The sequence below is a fragment of the Elephantulus edwardii genome, unplaced genomic scaffold, assembly GCF_000299155.1.
Source record: "Elephantulus edwardii isolate Elephantulus edwardi_28Jun2011 unplaced genomic scaffold, EleEdw1.0 scaffold00074, whole genome shotgun sequence".
In the NCBI taxonomy this organism is placed as follows: Eukaryota; Metazoa; Chordata; class Mammalia; order Macroscelidea; family Macroscelididae; genus Elephantulus; species Elephantulus edwardii.
In genome coordinates, this window is record NW_006399824.1 from 11,986,500 (window position 1) to 12,004,749 (window position 18,250).

An 18,250-nucleotide genomic window follows, 5' to 3' on the forward strand; every position below is an offset into this window, starting at 1 on the left:
GGGAATCCCAGAACATTTAATCGTGCTAATGCGAAATCTATACTTGGACCAAGAGGCAGTCGTTAGAACAGACTCGATGGCCCATAACAACAACAACAACAACAACATGACTGAGTTGGTTCTGAGTTGGAGGTTCATAGTGACTGTCCATCAGATTTCTCCTATGGATCTGAACTGCCAGAGACCCAGCCTTTTGGTTGGCAGGACAGCATCCTGTAGCAGAATCTTCTACATGATAATCTAGAAGATTCATGTATTCATTAGAATTGGAGAAGATAAATACAGTTGTAAAAAGATCAAGGGTCACATGGGAATGTTCATATCTGACCTTTACCAACTTCACAAAAGGGAACTGTCCCAATCAACAACATTAAAAACACAAACTCATTTCTCTTGAGATCAGACATGTCCTTCACACCCCCACACCTCTTTCTTTCCCAATACCAATCTTACTACTTTAATGGGTACAAAATCTGATGTGATAGCTCACAGACCATCACACAGGACCATACTGGGGAAGTTAAAAGGCGATAATTCAGGTTAGGAGCAGAATGTAATCAGGACAACTTCTGAAATGTGCTCAGCCTTGAGCTAGAGGCTTTTAGGCCAGTGTTAAAAAGTTGCCAGTTCTGCCAATATTGGCTCTTCACCCGCCAGCTCCCCTGAGTCCTCCAACTGTCCAACAAACTTGGGCAAAGGCTCTTAGCTCTGGTTCTGTAGGGGTAACAGTCACAATGTCAGAAACATCTCCTGTTGGGTCTTTGGTTCTCTGCGTCAGCTGCTTTGGCTGTGGCTCTGGTCCTAAAGGAAAAGTTACATTCTCTTGTTTGCTCTTTTCTGGTGGGGAGGATCCTTCTTCTGCTGCTGGATCTGTTCAATTTAATAGTGAGACCAGGCAATCCTTTTGTGGATTGGTGAGACTAGCTAATCCCCTTGTAAACTGGTGAGACTAGTCAGTTCCCTCATAGATAGGCTATTTGTATATTATTAGCAATATTTGTATATTCCTGCCCATCCATATGGCAAAGTCAAATTCAATGGCTAAGAAAGCCATTTTGAACACAAAGCTCTTCATATCACAATAGTTTTGTGTGAATTTGTTCAATGAAAATACTAAAGTGCACTTTATTTGCATAACACTGTTTAAGCACATCATCATTAATATATATATACATCATATGTGTGTGTGTGTATATATATATACATATATATATATACACACACCCTCACAAAATGTAAGGAGCAGGAGCATACAAAAGCTGTGAGCAAATAACTAAGGAGAAAGTAAGTAGTCTAACAGACTCTCACACCCCACAGTTCCATGAGGAAAGTCTCTGTTGTCTGTGCATCCAAAGACCACAGAACTATCTGACAGACTCCTGGACATTCTCTGAATCCCCAAAGAAAAAGCATTCTTAGATTTACTCTTCTCCCCAAGTAACTCTACCACCTATGGCTTATCAAATGTTTTGATTATATTTTCATGGTTTGAATGTGTGATTAAAAAATTAAAATGAGTTTATGTTTACTATGATTACCAAGATATACACAAAATTTAAGGTATACACTTTTCTGCAAACCTTGCTTTTGCTTTTTGTATCCCTGAGTCAGAACCAACTCATAACTGACCCTACAGTGTGTAGTATTCAGAGGCAGTAAATTGTAGAGGAGAGTGTCCATCTTTCTCCTGTGGAACAGCTGTCAGATTTGAACTATCTGCCTTTGGATTGAGAGCACAAATTTTTCTAAAGACTATCTTTTCATATTTCCATTTCTTAAGCAATATATTTCTCATGTGCTTCTAAAGTTGCATGCGGTTTGGGAGAAAGATTTTTATTTCTCTTAGCTAAAATCTTCAGAAACCGTTCCAGTTTTTATATTTTTAGGAGGACCTTTCAAAGTATGATGGCAATCTGGCTGACAATCTGATTATTACAGCTGTAGTTGGTAAAACAGTGCATTGCTAAAATTACATAATGGAAAAACGATGTACATATAAGAGCATTCCAAAGACAGAGTCTGGTATTCTGTGAAAGGGGGAAATTTCATTGCATAAATAAGGTACTATTCAGCTGATATTAAAAAGTCAGCTGTATCTCACATTATTGGAAAATATTTTACATCTTAATAATAAAAATTATAAGCAGTTTAGTATTTTTTAACTTGAATTTAGTATTGCTTGCCTCAGCTTTCCTTATTTCCCATTATTGCCTGTTTTTCCTACCCTTTCCCTACCTTAGCTATTTCAAGCATTTATTTTATTACTTACACAAAGAACTTGATTCTCTTGAATTTTAAAAAAAAATTCATTTGTTTCTATGTTGCTTTATTCATCTTACTTTCCTTCCTTATATATCCTATAACATTTTCTTCCTTATTTTAATTATGATTTACATGAAAGTTTACAAAGAAATTAGGTTATCTATCCTATTATTCATATACATTGTTTTTTAAAAACTTTAAAAATACACCTTTCCATTTGGTTTTGTGACTTTTTTGCTTTGTAGGTTGAAATTTGTTTTCCCCCTTCATTTTAAAAATAAAGACCTTTCAGATGACTGTATTAAAGTATATCAAGTGTACTCTGTATAAATTTATTTTTATTTTTGGACCTGCTACTGAACTTTTTATTTTCTCTAATAGTCAAATTATTTTTCCCTTTCAGAATTTACTGGGAGTTTTCTTCAAGTAGTGAGTGAGGTTATGGTTTCTAAATAGACAAGCAAGAGGTACAAGACTAAGGCAATGAGAACCACCTTGCTTTCTCCCCACTGTGAGGGTGGTGGCAGCTGAATTTTTGGTTATTGTAGCTTTTGTGTTTGAAGCTATTCCATCACTAGGGATTAGGGTGGAGGTGGTTAGGCCTCTCTCCAATTTACTTCTTAGCAATGTTTTCTTTTGATGGTAACAACTGTTTCTGACACTGCTTTTAACATCTATTTCCATTCCCACAACAGTTACTAAAGTTCTTCCTAGATATTAACAACAGCCAGACTTAGTCTCTTGAGTTGAAGGGTTATTAAGAGATTCCTCCTTCCCTTTGTCTCCCAAAGCATAGGCACGTTTTTGTTGTTAGTGCTGAGTCAATTACAACTCATAGCGACCTTATACACAACAGATATTGGAACCTTGTCCTTTCCTACCATCTTCACGATCTCTGCCGTGTTTGAATTCATTGTTACAGTCACTGTCAATCCATTTAATTGAGGATCTTCCTCTTGGGTCCTCTTCCTTCCCAGCATAATTTGACCAGTTTCTGGCCTTGCTGCTAACATGTGTTGTTTTCCTGGTGCTTTGGTTGTCTACCACCCCCCACCCCCTTATAAAATTGCCTTTCCCTTCACTGAGTGTATTTACTAACTTGTACTTCCTGCTCCCTCTCTTCTGTCCCTGGTAACCATTAAAAAATTATTCCATGTGCAAACTTTAGTTTTTTAAAATACAAACTCATATATTATTTGTCCTTTTGTGGACAGACTTCTTTCACGCAATGTAATATCCTCTAGAGTCATCCATTTTATTTGGTGTTTTACTAACTCTTCATTATTTTGTAGTGTTGCATAATATCTCATTGTAGTTTTGATTTGCATCTTTCTAAGAGCCCTAGTGGACCAGTTGTAAGAAACTGTGCTGCAATCCCAAAGGCATGTGGTTCGAATCTGTTAGATGCTCCACAGGAGAAAGATGGGCAATCTCAATTACTGCTTCTGAAAACCCACTGGAAGGTCAGCTATGGGTCAGTTCTGACTTGATAATATGCAACCACAGTAATGGCTAATGATTGTGGATATTTTCTTATGTATTTGTTACCCATCGGAAGGTCTTCCTTGCTGAAGGATCTGTTTATGTGCTTTGCTCATTTTTTGTTTGAATTTCTTGTCTTTTGTTGTTTGCTGCTGAAGTTTTCAATATATTTTAGAAATCAGACAAGTAGCTCTTCAAACTTATTTTCCCCAGTCTACGGGTTATTTTATTATTTTTTTTTTATTTTTGGTGAATTAGGCGGTCTCAGCTGTTGTTCACAATAGGGTGTGAGCTTCCAAACTGGGGCTATTTCCAGGATGGGAAGATGAATGAACAGCTGGACTCTGCTAAGGTGTGTTTTTTGGTTTGGGGTTGAGACTAGGGTAGGGCTGTTATTCACAATAGGGTGTGAACTGATTGGATTGGGCCTCATATTTAAAAAGGCTTTTGGGCCTTCAGGCCTGCTTCTTGTGGATATCCCAAATAAAACAGGCTTGGAAACAGGAGTGGCATCATCCACTAAAAAAAAAAGCTTGCCTCCAGAAACTATAAATTCGGAGAAAAAAATGAAAGTTTGAAAGTTCTGTGTTCAAGACTTTTGTTCATAGGGTTGCTATGGGTGTTTGATATAAAAAAAAAGTGTGTGCAAAGAAAGGAATTGGTCCCAAGACATGAACAGGAATTTATTGTGTGGTCTGAGAGGGATGTCAAGTGACCCAGCCCCATGGCATGCAGACAGGGCAGTGTGGGGTGTTTCCATTTTAGTCCTAGGAAGGACTAAGACGGTATTTCTCGCAATTTGATGTGTTAATTAAGTTAGGTTTTAACACCTTTTTTCCAAGCTCAGACTTTTATCAGGATCCATTGCTTGATCTGGTCTTTGCTATGACCAGCTTAGATGTTATCAAGTTTCTCAGGCTTGGGGGAGGTGGGGCAACTGCCACATTCTTCCTTCAATGGGTTGTCTACTTAACAACAACAACAACAGTTATCTAAATTGCCTTCTGTTTGTTGTTCACATATTTGAAACTGTCTTTGATGGACTAAGCACAAAATTAAGTGTGGAAAAAAATAAGCTGTGGACCCCTTAGGCTGGACACAGTAGGCCACTGGGAGGATGGGGCAGGAGGGAAGAGGGCTGGCTATCACTGTTAACTGGTATGAGCACTAGGGTGCTCTCTGTTGAGTGTAGGTAGTAACCAGGACTGTCTTGACCCAGTGCAGTGGGGAATGCTATCTGGAGTCCTGTATCTGCAGCCACCACTCCCTGGACCTCTCCCTCTGGGAGTGCTTTTAGCTCAGATGACCAGGAACCACTTCTAGTAAGTAGCTTTAGCCCTACAGTCTGGTGTCCTCTGTGCTCTTTGGTCACTTGTATCCCTGGCATTCTTGTTTTCTTGCACCTGCCCCCCTTAGAGCTGGTTCATGTTTAGTCCCACTTACTTCACTCCAGATTTGTCTACACAGAACCTATTTCACTTTGGAGGCTCTGTAAAGTTGCCTTATTTTGCTTCTCACTAAGGAATGCTCAAAATGATCATCCTGTGCTAGGCCAGCTGGCAGGACACCTATGATCTGTGATCCGTACGTCTCCTTGTTCACCATGTTTATGCAGTTTCTCCTTCCACTCAGGGTTTGATCTAATTCATCCTTCTGTTTTCTGCTCAGGGCTCCAATATTGTCATTTGTATCAGTTTCACTTGGCTTCTCATGTCTTGCTGAAGGAGAACTGCATGGTATGGCTGACTAAATTCCCATCCTGCTCTTTCCCTACTGAACTCAATTTAACAGATAAAGAGGTTGATGCAAAGAAAGGTCAACAAACTTGTTCAAAATTATAGCCTGTTGTGGGCAGAGTTGGGAACCTAGGAAGCTTGCCTGCCTCCAGGCACTGTGCTCTTAATTTCTCTATTTATTGCTTCTTTCTAACTTAATCTGAAACATGAAAATATTGAATATTGATCCCACCCGAACTGTAGTGTATTTGGAGGCTAATGGGGAAATTTGCATGTTTAGATGTTAAGTGTCTTCATGTCTACTTTGACTCACAGTGAACAACAGATGGGAACCTGGGCCTCTACTGTACCACCCTCATCAATTGGTATGATTGAATCCATTCATTCATTCATTGTGCCAATCTACTTTAATGAGGGTCGTCTTCTCTTTCTTTTCTTACCAGCATGATGTCTTTTTCCAAGTACTATTCCCTTCTGACAACATGCCCAAAGTATGAGAGATGGTATTTCATCATCTTTGCCTTTAAGGAGGAACATCCTGGTTATCCTTTCTCTGAGACAGACTTGTTCTTTTATCTATAGGATATTCAATTTCTAGTCTAACATCACAATTCAAAGGCACTGGGTCTTCTTCAGTCTTCCTTATCCATTCAGTCTAACCTTCAGATACCGACTGTGGTGTTAAGGGGTTATTGCTAACTTGTATGTACTGTTATACATACTTTAGTATTAATGACTTTCCTAGCCACTGATTGACTTTGCCATGTGGATAAATGGGAATATGTGAATAGAGTGTGTTAGCCTACCTACAAGGAGACTGGTTAGTCTCACCGACCCACAAGGGGATTAGCCAATTTCCCCATTACATTGAATGGGTACAGCAGCAGAATTGGAGAATCAGATGACTAGCAAAGCAGTAGCAAGAGATGATGCAGCGCATCCTTCTGGGGCGAGAGATCCTACTAGTAAGACCAGCGCCTACAGAAGCAGCAGCCATATCAGCTGCAGCAGAGCACCAGAGACCTAATGTGAGATGGAGAGGACCTTGGAACAGCTGTGCCACTGAACCAGAGCCAAGAGCTTTGTTCCAAGTATGTTGCAGGACTTAGGTGGGCAGGGGAAACAGCCGTAAATGGAAGGACTGAAAGCTCTGTAGCAATGGTCTAAAGCCAAGAGGGCGCAACGCTGAGGAGGTGCCAGTGAGAAAGTTCCGGAAGCTGTCCTGCCTTAAGCATACTGCTGCCTACTAGCCCTGCCTTCTGACTTACCTAATATGGTTCCATGTGGCCTGTGAGTGATTGCATCAGATTTTGGACCCAGTAAAGCAGTCAGATTGGTGTTGGGATTAGCAGAAAGGAGTTAAGAAGCATGAGGGACATATCTGATCTCATAGGAATTGGTTTTGTGTTGTTGATGACGGTAATTCCCATTTGTAAAATTAGTAAAGGGCCATCTCCACCAGGCCCTTGCTATTTTTACACATACAAAGCAACTGAAAAACCATGGTTTGGATTAGTTACACTTTAGTCTTTAAACTGACATTGTTGCTTTTTTGCACTTTGGAGAAGTCTGTGGCAGCAAATTTTCCCAAAGTAACTCCCGTTTTGATTTCTTGACTACCGTTACCATGGTTGTTGAATTACACATTTATTGTTTAGATACCATCAGATAAAACTCTCACCCCAGGTGATTCAGAATAAACTCACTGCTGACCCTTCCCTGGGTTTCTGAGACTGTCCACTGCAGGGGAGGGGACTGTCCAAAGCTCATCTTTTGAATTAACAACAGCACTACAACAATCCAGGCATTTTACTTAGAATATGTTAGTAAATACTGAATTCATTTTCTAGCGCTGTTGTAAAAAAAATGTACTTACTACAAAGTATCATAAAGCAACTTGTAACAACAGAAAAACACTGCCTCACAGTTCTGGAGGCAAGTAGTTGAGCCACCATTTCTAAGAAGGTTCCACAGAAGAGTCTCTCTGGTTCTTGCCAGCTTCAGGTAACCCCATATGTCTCTTGGCCCATACCTACAGCATACCACCACCTGGCCAGTTTCCCTTTGTCTTTATATCTCTTCTCCTTTACTTAATTTACAATGGGACTAGGATGATGTCCCCTTAACTTAACTGGTCGCATATTCAAAGAGCCTATTTCTAAACAAGGTTATGTTTGCATGCTTTAGGGGCCAGACTGTCAACATAAATTATTTGAGAATAAAATTCGATCCATAACAAATACAGGAAGGTTTATAGATATGTTTTGGGAAAGGATTCCATTATATTATCAATACAGCTTTGATAAAAATAAAACCTAAACGAAAGGAAAAAATGGGGAGAACAGCCTCAAATAAAAAATAGGGTCCAGTAGAGCTCAACTCAGTAAAAAACTCCACCTTAATCAGTGAGTTAATCTTGACACTTACCCAATTATTAAATCTCTTAAATCAAATAAACACGTTTTAAATGAAAACCATCAAAAGATGCCTTAGGAACACTTCTTGACAATGAAGAAGTATTTAAAATATTTTTCTCTCTTCTCAAACCTAAAACAAGTTTGGATTTTACAAGTCAGCAAAAACCACAGAACTGGCATGTGGGATATATTTGCTTATTTCAAGTCACTTAAGATATTCAGCCAAATATTAGGTCACTTTCAAAACCAAAATCAATGGAGTTTTAGAATACCATTTCTACAGCTTCTAAAGAGTGCTCTCTTAGGATTTTCTCTGTTCTTTGTTCCTGTTCACAGTAAATCTCAGAACCAAATGTCTGATTTTTATTCTTAAGTGCTGTTAGCCAATCTTTGTATTGCCGTTTTCTTCATCGTTCTTAGAACACTGGCTTCCTAGAAAAGCTACAGCAATTACACACAACTTAAAAGTAAACACTGTTTTCGAGACATTAGATGGTAAAAGCCTGGAAAAAACCCTGCAAAACCATATTCACTCTTCAGTAAGTTTATATTTCAATTACTGCAAGACTGAAAGACTTTAAGTAGGCCATATCAGCCACACTACACAGGAAATTATATCCTAAGAAAGCTCTCTTTTAAAAATAGGCAAAGGAAGAAAGGAGGGCTGCCAAAATATATAGCACTTTCCATTTGTTTTGATTTGAACACAGCATCTGTTTTATCAGGTGCAATCTACTATGGTAGGCTTACGGGGAATGGTAGTAGTTAGGGTGGGAAAAAGTAAATTAACCGAAAATGTTTGCTTTTTAAAATAATTTTGAAGTAGATATCAGTTGAATTTAGGTCAGAACCAATGACCACAAAGAAACTGGGTTTTGGGATAAGTGTTCAGGCTGAACACTATACTCACTTAGTTAAATCAAAGATAAGAAATTAAAACAATCTAATTAGGAAATGCACATGCTCATTTAAATACAATATTTGATGAGGTTTGAAATTCTTCTCTTCTCATTCATTCATTTATGCACTCCAAAAAAAAATACTGCTTACCTGCCATATAACACATTGTTTTATAGGTGAGAGTATAACAAAGCAACAAAAGGCATTCACAGGCTGGTGGAGAACAACCACCACATATTCAAGCAACAACATAATATTAGATAGTATATCTTAGAAGGATGGGCAATCTCCTCCCATGAGATTAAGTGCCTCTGAAAACCCGCTGGAGGGTTAGCTATGGGTCGGTTCTGATTCTGTGGAACATAACAACTCAATATATGTGACTTTTAAAAAAGAAAAACAATTTTAAAAGGGTTAATTTTACTAAAAAACAATCAACTCCTAAAAAAACTCCTACAATATGAAAAAACAAATAAATGTGCCGTATAAGAAACTATATGAGGTCAGAGTCTAAAAAAACTGTTACAGTCAGAGGTTAAACTTGATGTCTAAGTTCAGGTGAGATTTAGGCTCCTTTGTGAGGTTAAGTGTAATAAAATGATACTCTATTTTTTTTTTAGGTAAATTTAGGTTGGTAATACTTACAGGATTATCAAGCCCTTACAAACCTTTCAAAAAAGATCTCTTCTTTAACTCTTTGTTCATAGTTTGTTTAGATGCTTATAGGTTCTTGCCTAATTCTAGGTAAATTGCCTCATTGTCCCTCCTGGAAAGGGCAATTTTCACCTCTTAAGGTCTACCTAGGGGATATTTACTGGTTGCCTGGGAAAGTTTCTGAACTCTTTTTGTGACTCTCTGATACTGACCTCCTTGTCTAAAGGCAGAAGAATGTAGAGTGAATTAATAAAATGTTAGAAACAGATCCCTAACCTAGTACCAAACTGTCTTTATCATCCATGAAAGGCTGGGTAAATGAATTAATTTCTGAACTTACAATATTAGAATGTCCTCCATATATAACTTAGAAGACTTTAATAAAGACCAGTGAGATATTATTATAGTAGGCAGAATGCTAACACCAAAATTTCACTTCCTAACCCTAAAACACCACCAGAAATCTAGGAAGATTTGAAGAAATTATTAAGGTAAAAAACTGTACTCTTCAGTATGAATTACACCTCAATATCAAGAAACAGAGGAGGACCTGAAGCGCTTGCTGTGGAGGGTCAAGGACTGCAGCCTTCAATATGAATTGAAGCTCAAAATCAAGAAAACAAAGATTCTCACCACTGGGGCCGATTGGCAGCATCATGATGGTTGATGAAGAGACTGAGATTGTTGACAGCTTTAATTTACTTGGCTCTGCAATCAACCATCTTGGTACCAGCAGCTAGGAAATTAAAAGGTGAATTGTACTGAGAAATCTGCTGTCAGAGACCTCCAACGTACTGAGGAGCAATGATGTCGGTCTGGAGGCTAAGGTGTGCCTAATACAGGCCATGGTCTTTGCAATCACTTGCTATGCATCAGAGAGCTGGACAATGACTAGGGATGCCTTTGAGCTATGGTGCTAGCGAAAAGTACTGAATATACCATGGACTGCTAGGAGAAAGTCTGTCCTGGAGAGGATGAATTCAGGTTGCTCCTTGGAGGCAAGGATTCTGAAGCTCTGTCTGACTTACTTTGGACATGTTGCAAGGAGGGACTGGTCCTTGGAGAGGGATGTAATGCTTGGGAGGGTGGAGGGAAAGCGCAGGAGAGGAAGAGCCTCGATGAGCTGGACTGATTCAGGCACTGGGGTAATGGGGATAGGCGTGTCAAAGTCAATAAGATTGGCAAGGGATAGAGCAGGGTCTAAGCCTATTGTACATAGGGCCACTATGAGTTGCAAGCGACCTGACAGCACGTAATAACAACAACAAAAAATATCAAGAAAAGAAAATCTTTACAACTAGACCAATAAACAACATCATGATAAACAGAGAAAAGGCTGAAGATGCTAAAGATTTAATTTTAAGCAGGATGCAAAATTAATACTCATGGAAGCTGCAGTCAAGAAATCAAATGACAGACTGCATTGAGTAAATCTGCTGTCACAGATTTCTTCCAAGTACTACAGAGCAAGGTTCTCACTTTAGAGACTAAGGTTTGCCTGTCCCAAGCCAGGTTATTTTTTAATTGCTTCACAGACATGTGAAAGTTGGATAATGAAATAGGAAGACTAAAGATCAAGGGATGCCTTTGAATTATGGTTTGATGAAAAATATTCTACATACCAAAGATTGCCAAAACCCCAAATACTTCTTAGAAGAAGTGTAGACAAAACGCACCTTGAATGGTGAGACATTGTCTCATATTTTGTGTGTCTGTGTGTGCATGCGCCATCGAATGAGCAGCATCTGGTGAATTCAAGCCACGCCCTTGGGATTGCAGTGAAGCTTCTTGCCACTAGCCCACCAGAGCTCCCTGTCTCATATATATTGGACATGTCATCAGAAGGGTCAGCTCCTGGAGTAAGAATACCATCATACTTGCAAAGTAACAAGGTTAGAAAAAGAAAGGGAGATCCTCAACTAGAGAACTGACAGAGTGGCTACAAAGTTTATTAAGCACAGCAAAGAGTGAGGATGGTGCAGGATTTGTTTCATTCCGTTGTAGACAGAATTGTTTTGAGCTGGTGCTGACTCATGAGTGCATAGCAACCCTCAGAACTCTGTTAGGTCACAGAGATAAGGAAAATCCAGCCCCAGGTGGAGTTAAGGATGCTAGTTAGCCAATCATGACTGGGGAAATGATCCTGGATTATCTGTCCAAGTAGGCCACAAGAGAGGCAGAAGAGAACTTGAGATGGCATTTTGAAAACTCAGGTTGATATCGTACAAGTTGAAGATGAAGGGATGTAGTTATCATAAAAAAAATGTGTGCAGCCTCTAGAAGTTAGAAAAGGAAGTAACTTCTACCTTGGAGTCTCCAGAAGGAACCTAGTCCTGAGGACCAGTTTTAGACTTTGAACTTTTAGAGCTGTGAGAGAATAAATTTGGGTTGTTTTAAGCCACAAAGTATGGGGTAATTCGTTATAGAAGCAATAGGAAACTAACACAAATAATAAACAGATTTAAGATTTGGTGGGGATTTACATAAGCACAAGGTGTTGTTATTATTCCAAGATGACATCTAAGTTTAGTCTTGTAGCCTTGACAACAACAACTTGGTTACTGAGAGGTCTTCAAAGCTGAATTAGGATTCCTTGTCAAAAGCAGATTCTTTGCCTCTCCTGTTCAACATATGACCATTCTTGCTTTTAGGCCTTTTCTTATTTGTGAAGTAGTGTTACTAACTGTATCAAATCAGCTCAGGCCACCTGACTGTCTAGTTGCTTAGTTTTGCTTCAATTACTCAATATTCTATTCTTCTCAATGAGAAAATGTTAAAACCTTTTGTGCAAGCTCTAAAACTGAAATACTGTTGGTGGCAGTGTGCGTTTAAGTATGACCCAAGAGCCCTCTCAGGGATGTATCGCAGTCTGTAGTATTTATAGGAACAGACAGACCATTTTTCACTCCTGAGGAGCTATTGTTGAGTTTGAACCTCTGACCTAACCTTTTGGGTAAGCATCCAAGTGCTTATACCATAGGGCTCACTAATAGCAATATTCTTTTAGATGACTAGTGTTTTGTTAATCGACAGTTATTCTTTATCAATAACTGTGCAAGACGATATGTAATTCTCCTTCACCATCTATATAAACACATGCTAAGGCATGTAGTTGTGATGGTTAAGGCTGTGTGTCCACTTGGCTGTCCTGCATTCTCTGGTTTGGCAGTTGTAGCCATGCACTGATGAAACTGATTATAACAAAATCACCTCCTGGGTTACATAATCACCTGCTTGATGAGCAGCCAGTCAATTGAAAAGGAATTTCCTTGGGGTGTGGGTGTGTGTGTGTGGGTGTGTGTCCTGTACTAAAAAGATATATCTATTCTGACAAAGATCTCTTGCTTTTGCTTGATCGGGATCCCACATCTGGGTCATTACCATCTGATTTCTGATTTTTCTGGACTTGAACAATACTGCTAGCCAGTCGTTTGATCTGCCAGTCTCTGCAGCCCACTGAGGCCTGCTGACCGACTTGCCCATACTGGGTCCATCAGCCCCTGGAGTTATGTGAGTCAGAAGTATCCAGTCTGATGTCTGACTTAAAGATTTAGGACTTGGAAGTCTCTCCATACATAAAAGTTTCACTAGTTTTGCTGAAGAACAGTCTAAGACAATAGACTGAAGTGTAAATACAGACTCAAAGACATGCCAATTGCTGCACATTCACCTTTGTGAATGAAACAGTTTATACTGTACTTTAACTGCACAGTTGTTCAGACCCCGAAAAAGACCTCATTTAACTTTAGTACTATGAGAATCCCAAAAAGGAGAGGGAAGAGTGGAGTTTCAGCTATATTAACCAGTGGCCAGTAGTATATTCATTCCTCAGCTCTTATGTTCATGGCAGTGAAAATGAAAACCAGTCCTTATCTTTCAAAAAAGAGTTCTTATTAAATGAAAATATTAAACAGTACAGTTCTATCTATGGAGAGGTGCAAAGTTATGAAGTTTTACTGTGTTCTTGTATATATAACACATGCAACATAATATTGTGTCTACTGAACACATGGAACTCTGGTTGTCTAGCAGTATCTAAAAATCATGCTGCCATCACAAAGGCAGTATGTAGTATGTTATGTGATTTTTTGGAGAGGCTAAGAGAGCCATCAATACTCAAGTGCAGCTACTTTGGCATCTACTGTTTACCTACATTTTTGGGCTACCTATCACCAATCAGATAAAGATTTTGCTATTTGACTATTCAGTCCATCATGAAGGTAAAGGCAGTATGCAGTAAGGGTATAATCAGTACACTATAATTAATGAAAATGAAGACTTAGAGAGGTATAGAAGGCTTAAGTGAAATCAGAATTATAGGGAGAAAGTGGGAAAGTGGGATTATATTGTGGAAAAGAAAAGTAGTATTAAAGAACAAAATGTGTATGAGTGGCAAAATAAAAAATAGTTTTGTAAACTTTCACTCAAATCACAGAAAAGAGGAAAAAACAGCAAAAAAAAATTTATGCCATCACACACAGTAAATGATGCCAAGACTTATGGAGGGTGGGGGAAGGTCATACTTGAGCTCATTACTGTAGTCACTGAGTCAGTCTATCCTAGGTGGGTGTCTGTTTTTGTTTTTTTAGGAAAGCCATCACTGAGGTAGAGAAACACCCCTCAGCACAGTCTCCTCATGCCAGTCAAGCCCATATTGGCCTGTCTATAAGCTGACCTCCTAACTGCAGGAGCCAATTTCTGGTGCAGAAAGGCCAGAGAGAGATCTCTTTTTCATCAAGCCTTTGCCCCCTTCTATGGAGCATATCTGGCAGTCAGGCCCATTTGAAGATTTAACAAATGTACCAAAAGAAAACAACCAAAATAGCCTATCCATCTTTTTGACAATCTTCCTCTCTTTTGCTGACCCTCTCTCTACCTTTCCAAGTATGATATCCCTTTTCAAAGAATGGGCCCTCCTAAGAGCATGCCCAAAGTAAGTGAAATGAAGTTTAGTATGGTGCAGGCTATACACATGGATCTCACCTGATGGCATGCATACCAATCAAATAGACTACATTTGTGGAAAGACTTGGTGGAGAAGCTCAATATCAGAAGTGAAAACAGGCCAGATGCTGATTGTGGGACAGACCACCAACTACTCAGATGCTAGTTCAAGCTGAAGTTGAGGAAAATTAAATCAAGTCCATGAGAACCAAAATTTGATCTTAAATCTATCCCACTCAAATTTCAAAACCATCTCAGGAACAGGTTAGAGGCCTTGAGTATCAATGAGCGTAGACCAAATGAACTCTGGGAGGGTACCAAGAAAATCATCCATGAAGAATGCAAAAGATCATTACAAAGGCTGAAAAAGAAGAAAAGACCAAGATGGATGTCAGATGAGACTCTGAATATTGCATTAGAGTGCCGAGAAGGCAAAGCTAAAAGAAGAAACCAAGAAATCAAAGAGCTGAACAGAAAATTTCAAAAGGCAGCCCGGGACGACAAAGCAAGATACTATAACGAAATGTGCAGAGAGCTGGAGTCAGAAAATCAAAAGGGCTGAACTTGCTCTGCGTTTCTTAAGCTGAAGGAGCCTGAAAAACAAATTCAAGCCACGAACGGCAATACTTAAGGATACTTTGGGTAGAATATTAAATGATCCAGGAAGTATCAAGAGAAGATGGAAGGAATACACAGTCACTGTGTCAGAAGGAATTGGCTGATACAGAAGAATTTCATGAAATGGCATATAAGCCAGAGCCTATGGTGATGAAGGAGGAAGTTCAAATTGGTCTGAAGGAATTAGCAAAAAACAAGGCTCCAGGAGTTGACAGCATACCAACTGACATATTTGAACAAACAGACACTGGCCTAGATGTGCTTACTAAGTTGCGCTAAGAAATCTGGAGAACAGCCAGCTGGCCCACTGACTGGAAAAGATCGATATTTGTTCCCATTCCAAAGAAAGGTGACCCAACAGAGTGTGGAAATTATCGAACAATATCATTAATATCACATGCAAGCAAGATTCTGCTGAAAAATATCCAAAAACATTTGGAACAATATGTCAACAGAGAACTGCCAGAGGTGCAGACTGGACTGAGAAGCGGTCGTGGTACCAGGGATATTATAGCTAATGTTAGATGGATCTTGGCAGAAAGCAAAGAATACCAGAAGAATGTCTGTCTGTGCTTCATTGACTATGCAAAGGCTTTTGACTGTGTGGATCACAACAAGCTGTGGCTGACTCTGAGAAGAATGGGAATACCAGAACATTTGATTGTGCTAATGCAAAACCTATACTTGGACCAAGAGGCAGTCGTCAGAACAGAGCAAGGAGACGCTGCATGGTTCAATATCAAGAAGGGGGTCTGTCAGGGATGTATTCTGTCTCCATACCTTTTCAATCTGTATGCAGAACACATCATCCGAGACGCTGGGCTATATGAAAAGGAATGTGGCATCAGGATTGGTGGAAGAATCATCAACAACCTGTGTTATGCCGATGACACAACCCTGCTTGCTGAAACTGAGGAGGACCTGAGGCGCTTGCTGCAGAAGATCAAGGACTGCAGCCTCCTATATGGACTGAAGCTCAACATCAAGAAAACAAAGATTGTCACCACTGGGCCAACTGGCAGCATCAGTATGGATGGTGAAGAGATTGAAATAGTTAACAGTTTTAGTTTGTTTGGCTCCACAATCAATACTCTTGGTAAGAGCAGCCAGGAAATCAAGAGACATTGGGAAAGTCAGGTGTGAGGAACCTCTCAAGAGTACTGAAGAGCAACAATGTCAGGCTGGAGACTAAGGTGCGCCTGATCCAGGCTATAGTCTTCGCAATTGCGTGCTATGCATCAGAATGTTGAATATACCATGGACTGCTAGGAGAAGAAACAGGTTTGTCCTAGAGAGGGTGAAGCCGGAAGGCTCTTTGGAGTCAAGGATTCTGAAGCTTCATCTGACATATTTTGGGCATGTTGCAAGGAGGGCCTGGTCCTTGGAGAGGGACATCATGTTTGGCAGAATGGAGGGGCGACAAAAGAGAGGAAGACCTTCGATGAGATGGATCGATTCTATGACTGGAGCAGTGAGAATAAGTGCGTTTGAGATGGCTAGGTTGGCACAGGATAGAAGAGTGTTTAGAGCTCTTGTACATAGGGTCGCTATGAGTCGCAAGTGACCCAATGGCACATAACAACAACATGGCTAAAATTGAGTATTAAGAGAACTTACACATACAGATCCACCACCCCACCCCACCCCCAAACCAACAGGAAAAAGGAAAATAAAATGGCGAAAAAAAAAAATACCATCCCAAAACACTACGAATCGGGAGAAGAAAGTGAAAGAAGCAGCAATGAAGAATGAAAAGCAAACCATTACAAATACAGTCTGATTCATGAAGGTAAAAGATCATAGCTATTGGTAGTGATGCGGTATTGGCATATCTGAATTGATCAGCAAGTGATGAAACAACCCGTGGAACAAGAAAAAGACTCTGGACTCAGAGCTACATTCTCAACGTATCAGTAAATTTATAAGCATTCCTCAAACCAACCCCTGGATATACTGGAATTTACAGATTAAATTCAGAGCAATCTCATCTCGATAACTATACTCGTATTTATTTAAAGGCCAGTGACAACTAAACTATTTTAAAGTGCATTTTGTGGCACGTCTTCAAAATTAGTTTTGTTTTTGAAAAGTCTGATTTCATATTGAAACTGTTACTTTAACCCAAAACGTTAGAGCTCGTTCTAAAAGAATGATGGATTCTCTCACCTTGTATATCATTATATAGTTAGCCTGAATTAAGCACTCATAAACTGTACTTACATATTCTTTCACGTTTTTTGTTTTCACAGCTTTGTAGGAATAATATGCAGGATAAAGCATTCCAAACACCAACCTGAAAGAAAAAGGTACAAGAAGACTATTCAAACACAATGACTTTAACAGCTCATGAAAATTTCACCTAATAGAAAAGTAGACAGTACACTGAAAATTCACGACAGTGTACATTTACTAACCATCAGAAAAGTGAAATAAAAAGGAATCTTTTTTCCTTTTATTGTTATTTTTTTAGAAATAAATTTTTATTTTATATTGGTTTGCTTACAAAGTTTGCATACACTGTGTTTTACACTACTCTTCATTCAAATTGTGCTTAAATCACTCCCATTTATTATATTTTGTAAAATCAATCACTACTGAACTATGTCCACCACTACCCTGTCTTTCCAGATCCTTGCAGGATCCATCCCATTTCCTTTAGCCACCTCTCCCTCCACCCATCAAGTTGTATGATCCTGTGATTTCCCTCTGCCCATCTTCACCCCTCTGTTCTTACCTTCCTCCCGCCCTGAATAATCACACACATTTTACTAGTTATCTTTCTATTTCTATCATAATGGTCTTATACAGTATTTGTCCTTAAGAGACTGTGTTAGCTCACTCAGCCTAATGCTCGCCAGTCCTTTCAAGTTATGTAGTAATTTTCAAAATTCTTGCTCCTGTGTGCTGCATAGTATTTCATAGTGCGAATGTACCAAAATTTCTCAATCCAATTTGACTATGGTTGGACATTTGGGCTGTTTTCATGTTCTTGTGATGGTAACACTAAAAAGCAATCTTTTTTAACACAAAGAGGATTTCAATGTTTCAGACAGTTTTATATGAACAAAATATTTAAGTTTTTAAATAATGTGAAAATTTAAGACTTGTTCTCCAATCACAAAAAATTATTTGATAGTTTCTTGAAGAAGAGGGTCAAGGACTGCAGCCTTCAGTATGGACTGAGGCTCAATGTCAAGAAGACAAAAATTCTCACCACTGGACCAATCGGTAGCATCA

At 39.2% G+C, this 18,250-nt stretch overlaps 1 protein-coding gene across 1 annotated transcript in view; it reads right to left on the reverse strand.

The window, feature by feature from the left end:
• Positions 1 to 18,250, reverse strand: part of REEP3 (receptor accessory protein 3) — a 116,357-nt gene that overhangs the window by 41,465 nt on the left and 56,642 nt on the right. Inside the window, exon 2 of the mRNA XM_006889023.1 lies at positions 17,234 to 17,306. Coding sequence (XP_006889085.1) covers positions 17,234 to 17,306 — 73 coding nt within the window. The remainder of the gene's footprint in view (positions 1 to 17,233; positions 17,307 to 18,250) is intronic.